At 40.1% G+C, this 21,715-nt stretch overlaps 2 protein-coding genes across 3 annotated transcripts; both read right to left on the bottom strand.

Annotated features, from left to right (window-relative positions):
- Nucleotides 1–626: 626 nt before the first annotated feature.
- Nucleotides 627–7,301, bottom strand: kptn (kaptin (actin binding protein)). The gene is made up of 12 exons (XM_015033737.1): nucleotides 6,954–7,301; nucleotides 6,789–6,871; nucleotides 6,178–6,262; nucleotides 6,042–6,096; nucleotides 5,751–5,829; nucleotides 5,256–5,329; nucleotides 4,822–4,928; nucleotides 3,663–3,767; nucleotides 3,519–3,582; nucleotides 3,298–3,433; nucleotides 1,482–1,655; nucleotides 627–1,080 (listed from the first exon to the last, which is right to left on the bottom strand). The coding sequence occupies exons 1-12, from the start codon at nucleotides 7,153–7,155 to the stop codon at nucleotides 922–924; spliced, it is 1,323 nt and encodes a 440-aa protein (XP_014889223.1). The 5' UTR covers nucleotides 7,156–7,301; the 3' UTR covers nucleotides 627–921.
- A 1,457-nt stretch (nucleotides 7,302–8,758) lies between these two features.
- hnrnpl (heterogeneous nuclear ribonucleoprotein L) lies at nucleotides 8,759–20,288 on the bottom strand. Of its 2 annotated transcripts, XM_015033735.1 has the most exons (14): nucleotides 20,171–20,288; nucleotides 18,496–18,614; nucleotides 18,087–18,324; nucleotides 17,269–17,354; nucleotides 17,044–17,140; nucleotides 16,405–16,477; nucleotides 11,495–11,530; nucleotides 11,147–11,215; nucleotides 10,799–11,049; nucleotides 10,179–10,300; nucleotides 9,883–10,084; nucleotides 9,722–9,779; nucleotides 9,019–9,114; nucleotides 8,759–8,937 (listed from the first exon to the last, which is right to left on the bottom strand). In XM_015033735.1, the coding sequence occupies exons 1-14, from the start codon at nucleotides 20,252–20,254 to the stop codon at nucleotides 8,879–8,881; spliced, it is 1,590 nt and encodes a 529-aa protein (XP_014889221.1). In that variant the 5' UTR covers nucleotides 20,255–20,288; the 3' UTR covers nucleotides 8,759–8,878. The 2 variants fall into 2 exon arrangements, with proteins under 2 accessions (XP_014889221.1, XP_014889222.1); XM_015033736.1 differs by lacking the exon at nucleotides 11,495–11,530.
- Between the last annotated feature and the right edge of the window lie 1,427 nt (nucleotides 20,289–21,715).

Raw genomic sequence — 21,715 nt, 5'->3', positions numbered from 1 at the left:
ATGGTTAGTAATAATAATAATGGTTAATGCAAATCAGCAATTCTAAAAAGGAAGTCACACCCATAAAAACATTTAATTCCCCAGTAGCTTGGATGTTAATCATAACTCTATAGTTATTATGGTTAACTATAGAGCAGTGGTTCTTAACCTTTTTTGAGGTACCGAACCCACCAGTTTCATATGCGCATTCACTGAACCCTTCTGTAGTGATAAATAAAATGATTTTTTTCCTCCAAATTCAAGACAAGATCACCAAGTCTTCTTAAAAGGTAGAGTCTCTGAGAACAGTTTTTCGAAATATAGTCAGTGTTTTCAGCAAAGTTGAGCTGACTGTCCAGGAACGACCCAAGGTATTTAAAATCTGCCACAGTTTCAACAGGTTGGCCATCGAGAGAAACTGGAACCACTTTAAGGTCTTGTTTAGATCATTTAATTATCTCTACATTCTTAAGAGAATGAAAAATTAAGAATAAATAAATACTTTGCGGTATTCTGATTTAGTAATGTAATTATATTAGTTGTGTTACCTCATACCAAAAGTTAGTTGTTTACTTTTGGTGTTTTTCTATCTCCGACAACAATCAGCATTCTCACAGAAAACACAGAAAAAACGAAGACCAGACATCCACGAATCCAAATATGTTATTTATTTTCTGTAAAAACTATACACTTTAACGATCTCAAGATCACATCACTTTATTCAACTTGAGCAGCGCTCCCTTGTTTGTTTTTCAGCCTACCTGCAGCAACAAAAATCAACATATTGAAGTTTTGCCTACTGAATACCAACGTGATGTTCGATGATCTAATCAGTCCTAAACGCAGTACACCCCTGAGATAATCCTTTAAACTGCACTTTAATTGGGATGAAGCGTTCCAGCGTGGTCCTTTGGGACTAACGGGTAAATAAATGCTGGATCTTTAACATGTCGACGTCTGATCGCCACCTTCCTGGCTCTGAGCGGGAGCACTGCTGTCCTCAACGTCTGCCGCTTCATCTGGCTCAGGGCTGGCAGCCAGCGCCGATACCCTCTGTGTGAGCCGCTCCAGAACCAAATCAGCAGTGCAGGAGAGGCTGTGCTGAAGAGATGAGCCACAACAACAGGTCAGAACCATAACGTAGGAGACAACTGTTGTTTTTGCTCATGCAGCTTTGCTGGGGTTAAATAAGCGAGGGTGAGAAAGCTAAACGTTTGCAGTGCAAAGTCTGTCAAGGTGATCAATTCAAGGTGGAACAGAAGGACTTCCTTCATCTTTAAGAAATATTCCAATAAGCAAAAAACAGATGTGTATTTTAGCAGAAATATGGTCAAACAGAAAAATAAAAAAAATAAAAAAAAATTCAACTACGCTGCAATTTCTCTTTCCAGACAGTAGAGGTCAGCAGTTATCACTTGTGCAACAAGATATTTGACACTCAGTTCTATGGTCACGTGGAGCCTGACAGCAGAGAGACGGTGTCCTTGACAACAGTGTGCTACCTGTAGGATGTGCAGTCCTTTCAGAGTGAGGACAGCCAGCTCTCTCAACCCGTCCCCGGTCAGGTCGAGGTAGATGACGGACAGCAAGGGACTCTTGAAGCTCCGCCTCCACTGCAGCTGGAACTCTCCGTCTTGTCCGCTGCCTGCTGGCTGGAATTTGTAACAAAGAAGTTCCTGCAAGATAGAGACGGAGAGCTTTTTATTGGGAGCTCACTGTTCTTGTCTGGTGTATACAAGAGACGATAACATGTCCTGTTTTATCTCGTACTGTTTGGATTAATCAGATATGACTTTGAATTCTTAATGTCAAAACATCACCCAAAAACAAAAGAGCTCTTTGGTCTCATGACTCAAGCTTTTTACAGTGCAGTGTGATCAGATGTAAATTCGATAGTCGTAGGTCTTCAAGAAATTTGCTTAATTCACTTATTTGCATTTCTAGCTTAGAGAAAAGTGTACAGGTGGGATCACTTTCCAGTGAAATGGTCTCATGTGTAAGACAACTACTCTTCAGACTGAGTTACAGCCATGATTTAAGCGTGACAGGAACGCAGTGGGTCAAGGGGTGGGGGAATGTCAGTTTGGCTGGGAGCAGGAAAGGAGGATGCAGAGCTTGCTGAACTTTGAGCTGAACGCGCTTCAATAATTCATCGTCTCCTTCCCTGAAGTTTTTTTTCCTTCTCAACAGTTCCTTTTAGATCACTGGTGATACATGGTTTATTATTAAAGCATCTCACTGTTGTGGTGGGGATGGTGTTGTCTACAAAAAAGTTTATATGGTCGGTCACACACTCAGGCCTCTACATGTGGCTGGCACAGAGCGACCCGATCGGTAGCGTAAAAACATCCCCGCAGAGCTTCTTCAGCTTCCTGAGACCATTTCTCATAGTTCTTCTTTTACTACATGTTGCCTCTAAAATAATTTGAGAAAACAAATTTGTGATCCGATTTGCCAACAGAAGGTCTGGCAACAGAGGTGCATCCATCCCTGACATTGTATAAAACAAATTAAACACATTATTTCTGGTATAGTAGCTGAGAAAGTGTTGAAACACAAAGTATGGGAGAGAGTAAGGTGTGATTAAAATCGCCTGACATCACAAGCACTAATAATCCACCTCGTTTTCTGTTGCTACTTCTTTAGATCTTTTTCTTCTTATATGTTTGGTAAACCAAATCTCAGCAACGTTGGAGTTTGCAATATCATCCTGCAGCCTCATCTCAGTGAAACATCCTCCTGATACGCTGCCTGGATGTTTGAAGTTAATCCATTTTCATACTGGAGGCCTCACATTCCCAATTATGAATTAGGAAGGTAAGATCTCCACCGTCTGCAGTGGCTTCGTTATTTGAACCTCTTCAGCTTTGTTTCATGGCGTTGCACGTCACAACAACTGTCCAAAATAAAAAGTAGTAGAAAAAAAAAATCTTTTCAGCTGCTGAGTATCCAAAGTAAAATAAAAAAATATATATTTTGAAGACTCGAATCAACCAAAAAATTGAGAGGAACATTTTTAAATGAGCAAATTACAAGGACTGCATGAGAGCCACTCCAATAAGCTGCCACCATGTGCGGCACTGTTCTAGAATTGCATATTGCTGATTAACCGTTCCAGTGTTCAAAATGGTTCTTCATCACTACAAGAACTATAATTCATAATTCAGTCAAGCTGTTTGCCTAAAGACATAAAGTAGGAGTCGGCACTTAAAATAAGCAGCTGGAAATGAAGAGAAAGGAGCAAAATAATCGTGGTTCTGGAATGACTGGACTTAATGGCCAGCAGAAGATCATCTCTCAGTCGTCAGTGGTTCTGACCTGTCCGTATGTTCCCAACAGCACCTCCTTCTGCCCATCAAAGTCCAGGTCAATGACCAGAGCACAGAGGACGGCATCCCACTGGTCGCTCCCTGAGAGACATGTGGAGCGCGACAAACCACACTCCTGGACGTCTCTGAGGAAACACATACCGGATTGTCTCAGTAAAATTGATGAACTCAGGAAAAAAAAAACAACATCCCAAGCTTCCTGACACAAACCTGTAGACCACTGCCATCTCTATGGTGCTGGTTATCAGAAGGTTGTAGCCACCAAGTTCTTCACCTGGGAGAAAAAATAAAATGAATAAACAAACAGCAACAACCCTGAGAAACGCTGTGGATTTAGCGGGACTAAGTCCATACTTCTCTCGCCACTGGCCTCACTGGACTTGGTTTGGCAGCTGAGTGGAAACAGAAGCACGGTGGAAATCGGGCTGTCAAACTGCACCCGCCATTTCTGCAGGACCTCTTATTGAAACACACAATAAAATACTCGTGAGCGACTGAGCACCCAGCTGCAGGTAGGTGCGTCAGACTTGTAATGCTGCAAAGTAGCGATAATTATCTCAAGTGCAGCCAGACTAAATCAAACTGTGAATGCCTTGGAATGACCAAAGCTAAGTGTATAAATATACACTTAGTGGAGCTGCCTAAAGTTTATATTATCTCATGTGTGTCTTTTAATAATCTGAGCAAAGGGGACAAATGAAGGATAAAGAAAAATACCTGGAGGATGAACAGTATGACTTTTTAAAAAATAATAATAAAGCAATTCACATAGGACCAACTTTCAGTTGAACATGCCTGATGCTGAAAAATGGTTTTGAAATCCATTTTAATTATCGTTCTTTACTGGTTGCCGTAGCTTCAACTGTAGAAATCAAAACTTAGAACATTGAGCTGTACTTCCACATGGTAATCAAAATAATTCAAAATATATTTTTCAATGCAAGGAGAGAGTACACAGCGAACACTATTGTCAGGTGTAAATGTAAAAGTGAAAATATTTAATAATAACACAAAGAATAATAATTAAAAAAAGAAAAAAGCTAACACTTTATTACAAATTAGCAAAGTACATATTCAGGTCTTCCAGGAAAATATTTTTCTCCTTTTGTCATGTCTGTGCCTTTCTAGTAGAGAGTCATGCAAATGTGAAGAAGAAGAAGAAGAAGCAGCAGCAGCAGAAGCAGAAGAAGAAGAAGAAGACAAGTGCACACCGTTCATATTGCTGTTTTAGACTTGGGCATGTTTTCACCAACATATCATTAGTTCTATTTGCTTTGTAAATCAGATACCACACAGATTATAGCAGAGACACAACATGTGGATAGTGGATGTGTCCCTGTGTCTTCATGGCAGAGTGCTATTTGCAAAGTGCCTAAAGAAGCACATTAAGCAGGAGCTTGTCCTGCTGTAGATCCAGATAACAGAGTAATCCTTTGGGGTTAGGATCTTTTTGCGCTTAAGTGATTCAGAGCTGCATGTTTCTGATCTGCATTTACGGCTCATTTCTTCTCACCTGGTCCGTTCTGGTTGACCAAAGCCAGTCCAATGCAGCCGTTCTGACAGCCATATGCCGAGAGCCGCTTTCCACCAGCTACACTTGCCATGTCCAACCACAACACACTGTGCAGAGGGAGAGAGCAGGGAAAAAAATAATGAACACAAACACTCAAAGAGATGCGTGTAGAAATCACTCGGTGGCCAGAATCAGCTTGTTTTTAGCTTGGTTGTTAAGGCTGCAAAATAGTAAGAGAGAGCAAGACTTTCAGGAGAAAACAGGAAGGCAGTACCGTAAGGATGATCAGATTTATCATTCTGAACATTCACAGCTTTTATGGAAGCCTGATTTACTGTAAGAATCTCTATTTTCCACTCAAAACATACATATATACACAATAAGCAACATGACACATAGGTAGAAATGGAGGCGAGAGGCTCAGAATAACCAACTTGCTGGGCAGCTGCTGTAGTTCAGGGAACAGTTTCTCTACTGGTTGCTCTTCAAACTGGTGCAGGGAGGCGTTCTGTGGAGGAACCAGGAGTCAGGCTTCAACACGTACAGTCACACTCAATAACTGCATTAGAACATGTGATCAGATGAGGCATGTTAGTCAGAAAATAACATCCTAAAAGTAGGTATCAAACATACTTTTCATTAAGGCTACACATCTGTATTAAAACTGTTTTTATAATTGGTCTGATGTAATATTCTCCTTGGCAACTGAACTGTTGTCCGAGTGCCAAGGAGAAGAAGCCCAACAGTTTTACTGTCACAAGTGAGAGTATTGCAGCTTTCGTGATAATGCTCCATAAAAAAAAAAAAAACTTTATTTGTAAATTGCTTTGTGTTTATCTAAAATGCAAAGATGCATCCTTTTTCAAGAAATGGGTCAAATTGGACCACTAAGCAAAAGTTTTCCAGTTTGATCTGAAATCTGTGCCAACCTCCATGTACAGGTGGATCCTCTGGTCATGACCACTGAGTAGAAAAACCGTCTCCAGGCCTTCATCAGGACACTGCACTCTGACAGAGAGAGAGAAAACACGCTCCCAATCAGACACCCAATCACAGAGCGTGAACTGAGTAGTAATAGCAAATTTCTATTCAGTCCAGTTCATGGACAGAAAAATGTGCTTAGGTGTAAATACAGAATCCTGACTTTAGTTAAAAAAAAAAAAAGTGTTACTATGGTAACTGAACCCATCACCTCCTGTCCCCTGTGGGGATAAACTCACTCTGTGTGGTAGAGCTGGAATGGGGTGAACTGCAGCTCCAGATTCAGACAGCTTTCTGCTCAGAGGAACACGTTCACATCAGTTCACGTCACCGCCAGGAAAAGTGTCGCTTTCATACGGACACAGCTTCACTCACGCGCGATGGACTCCAGGTTGAACTCGGAGCCGGGCTCATAGTCGCAGTAGATGTTCAGGAAGGGCGTGGCTTTGTCACCGGAGTCCTGCAGTAGGTCAGATACAGGAACTGTTCAAACCACTGGGGCATTTTCTGACAACTACAAACTTCAGAAGGTTTTATTAGGATGTGATGTAATAAACAAACATATAGTTGCATAATTGTGGAGAGAAAATGATAGGTGGTTGATAATTTTTTTTTAATTACAAATAAAAATCTGGAAAGTGTGGCATGCATTTGTATTCTATGATGCCATTTTAGGGCCGCTATAAATAGAAAAAAAGGAGTAGTAAGTTTCAAGCAAGCAGAAATTTTGAGAGTAATATCAGAAATATTCTAGTAACAAGGAAATTTCTGAGCTTCAAAAGTAGAACATTTAGGAAAAAAAATAACATTTTGAGATTAAAAGTTGAAAATAAAGTTACTTTATAGCAAATATAACTGAATTGTGATACTGAATCTTAGTATATATACACACAGATGTTTTGTGAAGTCCTCAGCTTTCCGTATTCTGAATACAAAGGAACACAGCAGAAAGCTCCGGGTGAAAGATGTATACCAATATTTCATACCTTTATAAAGGTGATCCCCACTACCAGGCCTCTTTTGGGCGAAGACTTGTTGAATGCATCAATTGATACGATTTCTGCATCAACTGCATAAAGAAGTTAGGACTCAGTCTGCTACATCAAGCAGCCATTAGCAGAACACACATGCTTCTTTAGTAATCCCAGTACCTGGTATGTAGGTGAACTGGACCTCCTTAGCCACCGGCCGGACTTTATGCTGCAGCTCCTGGTACCTGAAACACACCACCTTCCCTTTGAGAGTGGCCGCGAGCAGCTCCTGCTCCCCGGCCTGACACAGCCCGTAAATGTTGCTCTGCGACGGGAAGCGGCTGAAGCTGTCCTCCACGAAGGGGTAGGACTCCCGGAGCATCCTACAGGACAAAAACAAGCCCCTCAAATGCTAAAACATGGGCTTAATGGAGCCTGGTTGTTTATGTTTCAGCTGTTCCTCAAATACAATCACAGAGAGTCAAGTGAGGTCACGGAAGACATCACTTCCGGAGGATAATTTCAAAATAAAGCAGAAACGGCGGTCTAGCGAGAAGGTAGACCTCGCTGCAGCAAACAGAAAGGGACGAGGGCGGACCACTGTCAGATTCATACCTTATTGGGAAATGGGACCATTGCATTACGGAAGTGAAGGGGGCGCTATTTCCTATATTATCCGCGGCCTCCCGTTTTTATTTTCTTTACCTTAAGATGAAACTAGTCTATCAAGGTGGAAATTTTCCTTCGACTCTAAAATGATCAAATAAAATACATTCAGAGAATCACAATATCAACAATTTGTGCATGGAGTAAAACAGTTAGCAGTTATATGTTATCATTTAATTTGGTCAAGAGTAATTATTGCAGTGTCAATAAATGACTTTTACTCGATTTTCTTAGTTGCTAGAGGAACACGATAATGAGCTCAGAGGTTCAAACTGATGAAAAAATGAGGATGGATGCTCTCTGCTAAGAAATTCTTTCTGTAGACTTTACGTTTTGATGATTTTTTTTTAAATAAGCGCCAGAAAGACTAGATTGGCACAGCTTTAAGGAACCGGTCTTCCTAATCTCTGTGCGGCTGCGCGCAGCAACTCTGTGGCGCTGCAAAACAAACAAACAAACAAAAAATTAAAGCACAGAATAATAATGAAGCCTATGATTTCTACATATAAAAATCTGACTGTCACTACATACCCACTTATAAAAACTAAAATGGAAATAAAGTTAATTTATTCTAAAATTTCTGCATGGTTCACATAATCTTTGTTCGCAGCAATGATGTATTTAATTGTCCTCAAAACCATCAGTTATTTATCCATGATGTTTTATATTTAGCAACTTATTTGCCCTTCAACTCTCCATTTATTGGAAGCAACTGATTCAATGAAATGTCTATAATACGACTGCAGACACAGATGTCAGCTGACCAAGCAGCAAATGAACTGGTATCTGGCGCCATCTTGTGTAAATTACAAGCAACTGCAACATAATGATACAATATGAATTTCTATTATCCCATGAATAACTAATTATATTCTAACAGCGAATTGGTCAAATGATCACCATTTGTTACTTTGCAGTATATATGCACTTTGATTACAACTTTCATGAATATGAATTTTTTCTTGCCTGATCTATAAAAAGAGAGAGAGATCTTATATATATATATATATATATACACACACACATATATACTGTAAAAGAAGGATGAAGGCATCCCACTGTTACTTATTGTATACTATCAACACTGCAGTGCAGTAAACTGACAAGCCGTTCCAAAGAAATCAAAGTTTTAGTTTAAAGAACACACCAGAAATCATTACATTATTGGTAACATCACTTTATTTATAAACCAGATACATGGGGGTGGGGGTCAAGTTTAGTACTGTGAATATACAAAATTAACAACTCATTGAAAACAAAACAAACAAACAAAAAAAAAACAGCTGAAGTAAAAATGAATACAAACAGGAGAAGGTATAATTTAAGATAGATTTTGTAAAGCACATAAATCCTAGTTTTAGTCAACAGTGCTCCAACAGAACATGACGAAATAAGTGTGCCGTCCATTGCAAAAAAACAATTAAGTGAAGGAGAGCGGATTAGTTGGAAGGGTGTGTGGTTGAGAAACACAGCTTGAGTGTGTAAGGATAAGGCCCACCTAGGAGACAGAAGGAAAACAACATTCAAGCTCTCTGTCGAGTAGAACTGAACTGGAGAATGAAGAGAAAAGAGAACTTACTGGGATTTTTCATCTGGTAATGGTTCACCATAGCTAGCGCTTCCATGGCGTCGTTGATGGATTCCCACTCCAGCAGCCCAGACGAACTGCGCTCACCTGTAAATGACAGGTGGATGGTTTGAAATCAGAGAAGAATTTCAAAAGCCAGGGCTGGGTTTGAATTTCATTGCAAATAAATTATTTTTTAGATAAAAGTTTTTACTCTCTGAGCTTCGCTGTGTTTTGTTTTCGTCTCTAGAAAATCAAGGTTAAAATAAGGAGCTGTAGCTGCGTTTCCATTAACCATATATATAATTGCTCAACTTGATATTTTGAAAATAAATTTGCTTAATAAAAATGAAAACACTGTAATTTCAGAAAAAAATCCCAATTTTTGCTAAAACATTTTTGGTGCCAAGTTGAGGTGTGTTTTTTGGTCGCATCGAAATTGGTTTATTTCACAAAACTGCAATGGAAACACTTTTTACTAAAAGGATATTTATGTCTCAAAAACGGATCACTAATTAGTCTCTTATCTATCGATATAACTTGCAAAAGAGGAAATGGGAGAAATGTTGACATTTAGAAGCAAAACAACAACAAAAAACACCGTTGTCAAGGATCATGACGAAAACCAATACAGCAATAAAAAAGGAACACACACAGCAGGAAGAGATTAAACACTGAAATCTAACCCAGACCTACAGACAGCAACAATACTCACTCTTTCCAGTAAAGAGCTTAATACTCGTAGGACTTTTAATTCCCAGTTCCTCACATATCTGGGAAGAGAAAGCAGACTCGGTTAGTGCGATACCTGCAGCGGTGACGTTAGCCTCGTTTTATTCGGCAGAGGGAGAACTCCTGTTTTGAGGTTTTTCTCACTTGGAAGAATGTCTCCTCTGTGATTTCTGGCTGGGCGTTGAAGAAGTGCAGCACGTTGCTGGGGTGCTGGATTCGGTTTTTAGCCGCTTGCTCTGGGGAGGCGAAGCGGTTGTTCCGAGATCCGTGGAAGTCTTTAAAGCTGCTGGTGTTATCCTCTAACTGGTAGCTCTGTCCTGGTACGATGGCCTGCTGCTTGGACACGCTGCAGGCAGAGAGAGAGGCATCGGCTCTTTCAGCTCTTTGAAACTCTTAATCTGCGCTCCAGTGTGGAAATGTGTCTGGGCAGCAGCCTTTACCAAACATTGAGCTTCTGTCCAAACAGGAAGGTGTTGTTGAGGTGACTGATGGCTCGGTCCACAGAGTAGCAGTCTCCCATCTCTACCATCGCTGCTCCAGGTTTACTTTTCATGAACTTCACCTGAAGATGGAGAGAATAAAACCAAAAAAAAAAAGTTACAAAAATAAAAAGACACTAGTCATTTGCTGATTCTATGCTCAAGGTGAACTTTTGTCATTCCTGCTCTTTCTGACGCTCCACCTTTAGGATGTCATCACAACATCGCCCCTCTATTAACCCTCTGTCAATGTTTACACCAGCGTTGCACTGAGAAGTAGTTTGTATAATAAACTCAGTAAATGCGCAGTTCCACCAGGTGTTTGCCAATTGCTGCTGGCTAGTCTGAAGGAGCTGAGTGGGTGGTGTCACAGCGAGGGGGCAGCTTGGACACTGCAGCTCCGAGGAGGAGCTGTGCCTCGAAGGTGGCACTCAGTTGACCTAGGAGTTTTGCACAGCTGAATGGTTGCCACGGGAGATTAAGGAATTACTCAAAAACGCATGAAACAATCAGGACAACACTCCAGGTACGTTTAAAAACCCCATAAATGCCCAGAAGGGTTTAAGCAGCATTACACTCACCCTCTCGATGTTGCCATAGAGACAAAAGATGTTAAAAACTCTGTCGGCATTGATCTTGGATGGCTCCAGGCCGTACACCATCAGGACAGGGGAGTCGGCGTGGGGGCCGTACTCGGGCGGAGGCGGCCCGTATCCTGCGCCGTAGCGCTGGCTCCCACGGCCCCGGCCCCCCATGCCCATCCCCATGCGATGAGGAGGAGGGGGGCCGTACGTGTCGTCGTTATAGCTATGATATCCTCCTTGTGGACCTCCTGTAGTACAGACGAAAAAGAAAACATCAAAGGCAAAGTTTGACAGTGGGAACTATTGTTTTACACTTCATAATATGAATTTCTCAGAGACAAATACCATAATCAGGTGGGTGGTCTCCCAGGAGAGCCGGCTGCCTCTGGCGCTTGTTGGGGTTGGCGTTAGGATCTGAAAATGGTCAAAATGTTCCCATCAAACAACTTGTGCTGCATGCAGCACAGATGCTTCACTTGGCCTATCGCATGCTATGAGACGAGTTAGTGAAGTGCATGCAACAGAGGAAGCTGACCTCTTAAAACAAATAAAAAATAATAAAAGGTTCGGCAGGCTTCGTCTGTTCATTTAGGCTGAACATAATGGAGATTTTTTTTATTTAGAAGTGGCCGTAGTTTTCAAAGCATTCACTAAATGGGGTCCTTAATCATCCCGATATAAACACAAACACACCTTGTGATATGTTCCAATTGCCTTCACCATCTGCATCTGTGCAAGTACACATACACATGTCAAATCCAAATACACAGCGTATTCAATTGGTAACACTAAACACACCAGAAAATGATATCAAAGCAATGCAGGCATGTGAACGTGACAGATCAGAAAGAGATCGTACGGCTCAGTGCCACAAGCGGCTCCTGCCATTTTATTAGAAACTAAAACAGCTTTTACAACCCGGATGAGACAGAAGGAAAACACACGAGAATAGAAAATAAAAAGCATCACATTCTTCAAAAATCAAACCCTGACATTTAGTCTGGAAAAAAAAAAAAATCACTAAAAACTTTGACTTCATTTGGACTTGAGCTCTGACTTGAAAATTTATGTTTAACTTTAAGTTTAATCATCTTATATTCATAAAAATTTCTGACAAAAATTTGTAGTCATTTGTATTAAGAGGAGCATCTGTGTGTGTCAGTTAGACACTAATTTAAATTTGGCTGTATTATTTTCAAGCCACTTTATAGAAGAACTTTTCATCCCAAAAACTAACAGGACAAAAAACTATATATCATTACAAATTGATTAAAAGAAAAAAAAAGAATTGAGAAGTCAGGTTCTGATTTGGTTGCAAAACCTGAAAAGATTACAGATTGCTGCTTACATCAAAGTCTCAGGATGATTTCTGCTAACCATACAGCACTACACTAGACTTGAAATTGGGCCTCTGCCCCTTTAACAACTCTTCCACCTTCAGTATTTACCCATCAACCCTTTATCAAGATTTTTACCAGAGCTGCACTGAGAAGGAGCTCGTATAATGGGTGTTTGCTGCTGAGAGTTCACAAATCTGGAGTAAATTTGACACAAAACTATAATGTCAATATGGACCACAATCTCAGAGAGAATTAGAAAAAAGACAGTTCTGAAGGCCAAAGTGGGTTTGCCCCTGCAATAACAAGGTACTAACAAAGAAGTGGGCCTACTGAAAACTATATCCATGCATGGTATATGCGCTCTATACTTGGTCTGTTCTTGTTTTGCTTCAATGTGCAGGTTATAGGAATGTGGTTGTGATGAGGTGCTGAGGAAGCCCAGTTTGCTTTCTTCATTTTCTGTTCTAGTCTTTTATCTTCCACTTGTCAATGCTCCACAGAGTCCCTGTGGAGTTCAGGTCCAGACAGTTTTCTGGCTAATCAGCAAAGGTGACAGCTTGGTGATTATGGCAGGTATAGATATATGTGGGCCAGTGCCATGTTCTGCTGGGAAATGACATTGCACTGTAAAGCTGGTCAGCAGCATTTCCTGGTAGATGACTGTGTTGACCGTGGACTTGATAAACCCCAGTGGACCACCACCACAGATGACATGGAACCTCAAACCATCCCTGACTGTGGAAACTTCAGGCAGCTTGCCTTCTATTCCTCTTCACTCTGCGATAATGATTTCTGAACTAAATCCAAAAAAATGTGTATTTTCATCTGCAGAGAACTTTGGACCACTGAGCAACGATTCCGTTCTTCTCCTCCTTAGCCCTGATAAACTCTTCTGAGGTTAAGACTTGTGTGCGGCTGTTGAATAATGCCTCCAGTGAATTTCCCCAAACCTCTTCAATGGGCTCTGCTTCAAACTTGAAGTTATCCCTGTTGCTTGTTCACCCTTTTCTACCTCACTTTCCCTCTTTAATGAAGCTCTCCAAACAGCCAGTTTCTTCTGTGGCTCTTTCAGAGAGTTTGGTTTTCATTAGCTAGAAATCACAACACAAACAGAAGTAAATACTTGAAATATGTAACTCTATGAGTAATGAATTTTTTGATTTTTCACCTTTTGGATTCGGTTATAGAAATACATTTGGCTTTCAATAATATTCTAATTCATAAAGATGAACATAACTCAAATTAAAGACTTTGCAGATTACATTATAAGGGTTAAAATGTAAGTGGCAGTGCAATGGCATAATCAAAATTACCCAAGTAGAAAGTAAAGTTCTGCTTCAGCATGCTTCTAAATCAGTATCAACCATTTCAACTACACAGCAGCTAATAACTTATTGTTAGATCCCAGGACTCCATTGAACAGATTGAAAAGTTAAAACACAATAGTTCAGTTCAGATGTCAGAAATAAATGCATCACTTCCTTTTATCAAAGCAACATCATGAGAAATAACAGATGGTTCATGACTACCAGAGAATGTAGTCGAATGTAAAATAGAGTAGAAGCAGAATTCATGTAGTACATCATAAACATTGAACTATTAGATCATTCATTCATTCATTAAGTACTTACAGCACCACATAGGGAGCATAGGACACAGTGGGCAGGTAGGGGGCAGTCTTCAGCAAGGATGCTACCTTCCAACCTCTGACTCCAGCCTCAACTCAATCCTCCTCCTCAGTCTTTAGTTGCTTCTTTCCATCCTTGCATCCCACCTCCAGACCAAAAAGTGCATCCACGGGCTTCCAGTGTTGACTTTACAATCGGTGCCGCTGCGTATTCAAAGTTACCATTAGAGGCTCATTTCCATCTTACCGTGCTCTGATCACAAAGCAGGGCAAATGCGCCACTTTCAGAGTAGGCTGTCAGTCCACAGACACATTGAGCCAAACCTGCATCACACGGGAGGCATTAGAGGCGTCACTATGGGCCAGTGCAAAAAAAAAAAAACAAAAAAAAAAAAAAACGCAGAAACAACATAAGAACAGCACAGAGAGGAGGGGAAAAAAGGGGAATAAGGAACAGGGGAAAACAGAACACCAGAGTCCATAACTGTGGAAAGCTTTGGAAAAGGATTTGGAATCTGTTTGCCTCAGTGCTTGTATGCTTGACAGGTGTCTGATGTTGTGTCTTCGTTAGGGCCCCACTGTGGGTATTTCTTCTCATGTAAAAGTGGGTACTTGCTTTATTTATCTGCTTTGAAAGCTGTCACCTCTTGCAAAGTGAAAGCATTTAGTGCTTGATAATGAGTCGTCTGGAATATCTGCGTGAAGATGTGCTGTCGTGGCGGCTCGGCTGCGTGTTGCCTTGGATTCTCAGCTCGATGTGCGGTCGTGTGTTCGGCGGAGGGAGGTAGAGATGAGGTGTAGTGTCATTTGAGAGAGCAAACCGCCCCAGTATGTGTAGTCGTCTGTTCCCTGGCCGGACTGAGTGTGTCTGAAATCCTCTGTTGCTCCCTGTGCTTGTGTTTTTTTTTGTTTGTTTTTTTTGTTTTAGTTTTTTTTTTCACAAAGAAACAAAAAAAAAAAATCCAAGAGTGTGACTCCTGCCCCCATCATCAATGTGTTGTGACTCCTCAGGGGGTTTCTGGAGATGAAATGTGCTGCGCCAGTAACGGAGCTGCTGGAGGTGCTTATCAATCTATCAGCGTCGGACTGTGGTGGATATGCGAGGTGTTTTGTTTGGCGACCTGGGGAGTTATTTCTGTCCCTCTAAACTGAATACATGGCGACTTTCCGCCACTGAAGGAAAAAAAAAAAAAACATGACATGACTCCCAGGTCGGCTGGTGGAGATGTGGATGATGATGGAGTACTGAGTTGAGGTTGTGTTCCAGTATTTGATGCCCCACTGTGCCCCATGTGTGCCATAGAGCATATCTGTTGTTGCTGATATGTTGGAGCTGTGAAGGTCTCTGTGTCTGCTTGCAAAGTCATGGGAAGCCTGTATGAGGTTATGGAGTAAGGACACAAGGAGTACCTCTGGGTTGTTAGGAAGCACAAAAAGTAGGACACAGTAAGAAACAGCTGAATGAGCCTCGCTATGTTCCTGTTTGAGTCAAAGCTGCTGACTATGAAAAACTGATACTTTTTTGGATTTTTTTTGTCCCAAGAATTAAAAAAAAATAAAATAAAAAAAAGGTAGATATGCAATTAATCCTACGAAAAATTAAAAGGAACTCGATTAATTTTCATTCTGATTATACATTTTTTTGAAGGGCAATTTTAAGTCCATTTTATTTGTGGTTTCTGTTGTTTGTGTTGTCTGTTTTCTTTTGGATACTTAAAATATATTTCTTTTCCAGGTATTCTGTACAAAATTAAACTTTTGTTAGTCTTTGAGAGGGACAACTTTCATCATTAAGCCTTTATGAATACATTACTTGAAAATGGTCTCAAAACAACATTATCATTTGTTTTGTCCCAGAAATGCAATAATTTCTGGGACAATTTATCATCCAATACAATTTTTCATGATAAGCCTGCCAATAGATCAACAAAACTGATCTCCATCTCCTACAAAAGTTTTCCTTTCTCATGTCTTGTACACACTGTACATTTTCCTTTAAAGGTCCCATGAAATACTTGGCCATGGAGTCTAGTAATTAGAATTACTAACAGAGTTATTTGAGTGAGAATCTTATTTTATTTCAACATTGTATCAAATCAAGATGAACCTTCTGATTCTGCTCAAACTTGAGAGCTGCAGTATAATTTCATGGGGCCTTTATTAATAAGTCTTACTTTCACTTTTTACAAAATCTCCACTATGCTTGAAAGAATGCTACCAGGTGTGACGCTGCATTATGGTACCTGGATTAAAGTAAGCAAGGACGTGAGATAGTGCAGCTGTGACATGCTCTACAGGGACCGTGATCCTGTGTGACATGTGGTGCATCTTCTTCTACTGCTAGAATGGGTGCTCCATATTTTCCACATGCATGAGTCTAGAATGCACGCTGCCCCCAGGCAGCTCCTCATGCCCTTACTTTGCACCTGCTGTGTGGTGAGAAAATACATAAGGACTGACGGCATCGTGGGAATACTGCCTTTGAGCACCGAGCTGTACTGCATGGTGAGACAATCCTTTGTGAACGAAGGCAATACCCCCCCGAGGCGGAGAACCCCCAACCGTCCTGTGTAGTGACATGAGAGAAGAAGAGGAAGAAAATAATGGAGAGGGATTGTTTGGGGAACACACGTTACCTTGGCCACTCAGGTTGGGGTTGGTGTAATCCCATGTGTCCTGGTCGTTCTTGAAGACGTTAAGGCGTGCGGGCTGTTGGACAGGAAGGAATAACAAACATGGACATCAGACATTGGGTTAGCAACTGGTTATTCACCATTTGCAAGAGGTAGTTGGGCAGCAACTGCGTTTCCATTATAAATGTGCGCAAAATTTTGGCAAAATGCTGTCAATGTCGAAAAAAATCCAAGTAGCAGTTGCAGTGTTTCCATTAAAATCGTACGTGAATATGTTTGCTTCACACGAAGCAAACATATTTATTGTTTGCTTCGTGTGAAGCAAACGTTTTTTAACAACACGATAAGTTGTTAAAAAACATGATCCTCTTACTACTTCCTGTCTTCTTCTTTGTGGTTTGCGGCAGCAGTAACATGCGGCTGGTAATCGCGTGACGCAAAGAAAGTGTTTCCATTGCAGTTTTGCACAGTAAACCATTTTCAATGTGGCCAAAACACCACCATATCCTATCGCCATCACTTATTATCAACAAACAAGATCACTTTTTGAAATTGCTGTTTCCATTCAGCAAATTTATTTGCAAAATGTCAAACTGCGCAATTATATGGTCAGTGGAAACGCAGCTCGTAACACACACATACCTTTGCATATTCAATTTTCAGAGTGCAACAGCCAGAATAGATGTCGGCTCCATTCAAAGAGGCTTTGGCCCTCTGGGCACTCTGGACCGAATCAAACATGGAACCTTCAAGTTAAGGCCTAAAGAGACGTTCAAATATGATGTAGAAACACAATGTTACCCTGCTGTGGAAAGTTTATAAAAGAATGTCGCCAAAAAAAAAAAAGTTGATGCTCGTAAAGGATATTCAACCATAGCCTGAACACCATTCTTTCTGAAGATCACGATCCTCTGTACAGGCCCGCAGTTGTTACAAATGGTGTAGAGGACATCCTGTAGGGCACAAAACATGTTTAGGTAGTAAGGCTCTCATGATAAAAACCTTAAGTGAGAAATCATTGTTGGCATGGAAACATGTTTTGGTATCATCTCATTTTCCCATCAGAACCAAACCTCTTGGTTAAAACACTTGGAACCCAGGGTGTGAATAATTTTAGGTTTAGTTGTAGGATTTCTCAGCCATTTTCTGACAGTTTTTTTTCAATCCCTGGATATTAAATCAAACATTTAGTAGAAATGGAACAACATGTAGTAAAAAGTTATAGAAATCCATCACAGCTCAACTATGTGAAGTTATATACTACATGAACTATTATATGCAAAGGCATTTTCTATATATGGACATAAAATCCACGCATGAATTACGATTCTACAGTTTAAATACCAAAAAGCATATACAAATGATTTTTAATTCAACTCTATTAAGGAATGTAAAAAGTCGAACTGAACTATTTCAAATGTATTAAAAAAAAATCCAGATATTCACTTTCATTCTGCCAGTTCAGAAAGTTTTAGGAAACAAATAGTGGTGTGGGATTCAAAGGTAGAACTACAACAAACTGCTTGAAACAAGAAAGGAACAACAGAATATAATTCTTTTAACTCTGTTTTAATTGTGGATTACAAGTAAAAACAAGTTTGTGACTGACTGAATTTGTAAAGTTAAATAACGTTGTAACTTGCCGCACAGCGCTAAATACTACTAAACCTCTGGGTGCAGGTTACCGTGGTGATGGGATAGATGGGGTTCAAGATTGTGAGCAGCAGCACATTGTTGACACTCCGAGTGTCGTCCGAGTCTCCCGGCCGAGAAATTTTCTGACTGGTGGAGTAGTTGATGAAGGCGGGGTGGGCCGCGATGTAAACCTGGTTTTCAGCTGCGTAAGTCACAGCGTTACAGGAGCCGTTCATGTCCTCATACTCCACCAGCGCCTGCCGCTTCTTGGGCATCATCACAACATAGCTGAAAGAAAAAGAAAAAAAAAAGGCACTTACAATCTCTGTGAGAGTTTTGTTTCATCAACGTGTTAAAGCTTCAAACATCCCGTAAAGATAAGAACATATAAACCTCTTAAGCTTGGAAGTAAGAAAACGTCCGTGGCTCCAGTTAATATGTAGGAACATCTATTGTTACCTAATTGTCCCAAACTCCTGTAGCGCCTCCACCAGGTCAGCCTCCATCACACCATCCACCAGTCCCCTGATGTGCACCACAGGAGACGGCAGCGGCTTGTGAGGGTCTTCATAATTTTCCTACGAAGGGAAAATAGTACTGATGAAAATCATCCAGCAGCCAAAATATGGAATCAGCAGGTCACTGAGTGCAGGTCAGAAAGCTGCAATCAGTTTTGACAATTTTATTTAGAAAATTAAAGTTAACTACATGGCACAAAAACAATGTAGTTTTGTAATGTAAACAGATGCAAAATATCAAGTTTTTTTCCCCTCACATTCATGTCAGCAGCAAAGCCTTCAGTGGATTCCCAAAGCTGAAGCTTTGGGAATCCACTGAAGTGAAGAGTAGATTTTTTTTATGTCAACAATAGTTTTCAAATGAAATGATTTGATATGTGAACAGGTGCTTATTTAGCCACACAAAGTTTGATTTTTACACAAAACTAGGAAATGGCTGCTAATTAAATTTAAAATTTCAATTCTAATGTTTATGCTGAAAATGAAAATTTTTAAGAAGAACGTTCTCTGTTGCTGTTTCCATTTGTGAAAATATAGAACAAGGTTACAAAACTGAGCATAAGATTGAATAAAAGTTAGTCAATGTGCAACATTAATTAAAAGGTAGAAATTTTATTTAAAAAATTAACATTTCAAGACAACACCAGATATTTTTTATTTTGAAATTATGAGTCTATTATTATAAATTCAAGGTATATAAAATACACCAACCACAATGGCAACTTTTCAACAGTCTTCATTTTCCCCCACACACATTAACTTGGTGTCATTTGGCAGTTATTTTATTGCTCTTTCCAGTGAAAACATCAACAAATTCCAAGTGTTTTGGTCGGAACTGTTTATTATGGAAGAGGAACAAGCCTGTCCAACAGACCCAAAGATGGTCGAACCAGAGCCAAATCAGTCAGCTGAGAACAAGAACCATTTTAGGGAATAAATCAGCATTATATGTTCAAAGCCTAAGTAACTTTCAGGCAACAATTTAGCTTTAAGAATAATTTTGAACTAAGTTCTAGATTCAGACTCGCTTTCCAAGGATCTTGCAGAATCCATTCATGTTAAAAACATGTAGGTTCACAATGCAACAACTGATTCTATGTACAAAACGATTAAAATGCATCCAGCGGATGTTTTAAATTATTAATGCTGTTTTTTGTATTGAAATTAAGTAGGTAGTAAATTAATTCATTCATTATGCATTGGATATAGAGATGTTTTTGTCTCAGAGGGATAATATTTCCCACTTATTTGGTTCTGAAGCTTGTCCTAATTTGGCCAACATCTGTCAACATCTGACAAGCTTTTATTTTCATGAGCACTGACGTTAGTCATTTCTTTGACGAGTCTTTCTTTGTCAATGAATATAATATTTAAGCTGTCCTGCTTCAACGTGATGTTTAAATGAAGCAGCTGAGCAGCTTTTCGGGCACGCGCCGATGTAAACTCCATTCCTATGTGTGAAGTAGCTAAGCAAGCTAACGCCTGGTAGCATTTTCGTTTTAGCTAGCGCCCGATTTATAACGTTTTTAATGCTCAATTACTTTCTAAGACAACCCAAAACTTTAATAGTTCAGCTCATTGATGCATTCGCTTCAAAGGCAACGATGAAAACCCACCGTTGTCATTCCGCCTTCTTCAGTTTTCTGTCTTTTTGTCGCTCTGCCGCCTTCGCCGTAGTATCGGGACGCAGCAGCAGCCATGTTGTCCTGTCCACTTTACCGGGCTGGTGCTGCATTTCAGTGGTGTTAAGAAAATAAACGTTCTACCAAACGTTTGGTTTTATTCTTCAACCAGAATTGATGCTGGAATAATTAAACAGTGTTTTCTCATGGGGTTTAGATTCCACCTTTATCAAATAATGTTTGTATTCATCTTAGCAGCATTTTAAATTATGTGACACTTCTAAAAGGTGCCTGTTAAAAAGCTCATACTGATCAGTGAACGCAACAGAACTGTGTTACGTTGAGCGCTGAATTCCCATTGGCTACCTTGCACTGTCAATGAGTGGACGCGAAGCCAGAAGGGTGTGCACCATTTGTCAACCGGGAAGGCAATCAGGACTCTTTCAAACGGTGCATAAGCCGGGTGTTGATTTCTTCAAATGTACTAACAGGAGTAAGGTACCCGTTCTCTTACCATGTCACTGCCATAAACATACATTTTGGGTGCCAAATATGTCTTTAATAGTGAAGAAAGCCGCTTAATTTCCAGATGATATGAGTCAGGTCATCTCTGGCAATTTTTGTCTCATTAATGTCTCATTATTCAGCCTCCCACTGACCCCGGTTTCCTGACTCTTGATGGCAGTGTGCATAGGATGGCTGGCAATCTCCACAGTAGCCAGATGTCTCTGCAATGTTCTCGATGCGATGACTTATTTACAATGCCCTAATTATCAAAAAAATGTAATTAAAACCATGTTATAATATTCATGTTTCTGTTTCTCTGTTCGACATACTGTGCTAAAGAGCCAACAAATAAATTATATTACATAGACAAAATGGTTACAAACTAACTCATAAGACAAGAAAAATCTATGGAAACATAATTGTAATAATGACAATTTAAATAACAATCGGACATACAGCCATAGAATAATTACCAACTCCTTGCCAATGTGCACAGATAAATTCTTTTTAATTTGTGTCAACTTCAACTGTGATCTCTACATAAACAGAGCTGCTCAGCCTTCAGCGAAACCACCAGTCAGAACCACTTTTCTTGCAAAAAAAAAATCATCTAGTTTTCAACCATATTTATTGTCTTTCAAGTCCCTTACTTAACTATGAACTACTTATTTTAAAAAAAGTTGTAAAATTACAAAAATGAAAACAGAATTTCCCTCCACTTTTCAATTTTCTCTAATGTGTTTGAAAAAAGAATCAACTTAAAATAGCAGTAAAGCTGAACTGATCATGTGCAGTGGTTGCATAAAACAACATAGTGATCAAATTGTATATTAAAAGGCAAGGCAACAGTTCATGGTGGCTACACCCCCAAGGAACTTTCTGTGGGCTGTTATCCTGAATTATGTCACAGCGTCATGGCAGCACAGTGCTTCACATACATGGAGGGGAGTCTCCATGTATAATTATGGTTAGGTTTAATTTTCTTTCATCCTCAGTCTTTAGTGTAAGACAGTTCAGGACGCCCCCTTGTGG

Source organism: Poecilia latipinna, unplaced genomic scaffold (assembly GCF_001443285.1).
Source record: "Poecilia latipinna isolate Pla-1442-1.1 unplaced genomic scaffold, P_latipinna-1.0 Scaffold278, whole genome shotgun sequence".
NCBI lineage: Eukaryota > Metazoa > Chordata > Actinopteri > Cyprinodontiformes > Poeciliidae > Poecilia > Poecilia latipinna.
Note: the sequence above shows the minus strand (reverse complement) of the source record. Positions and strands in the feature narration are given on the sequence as shown.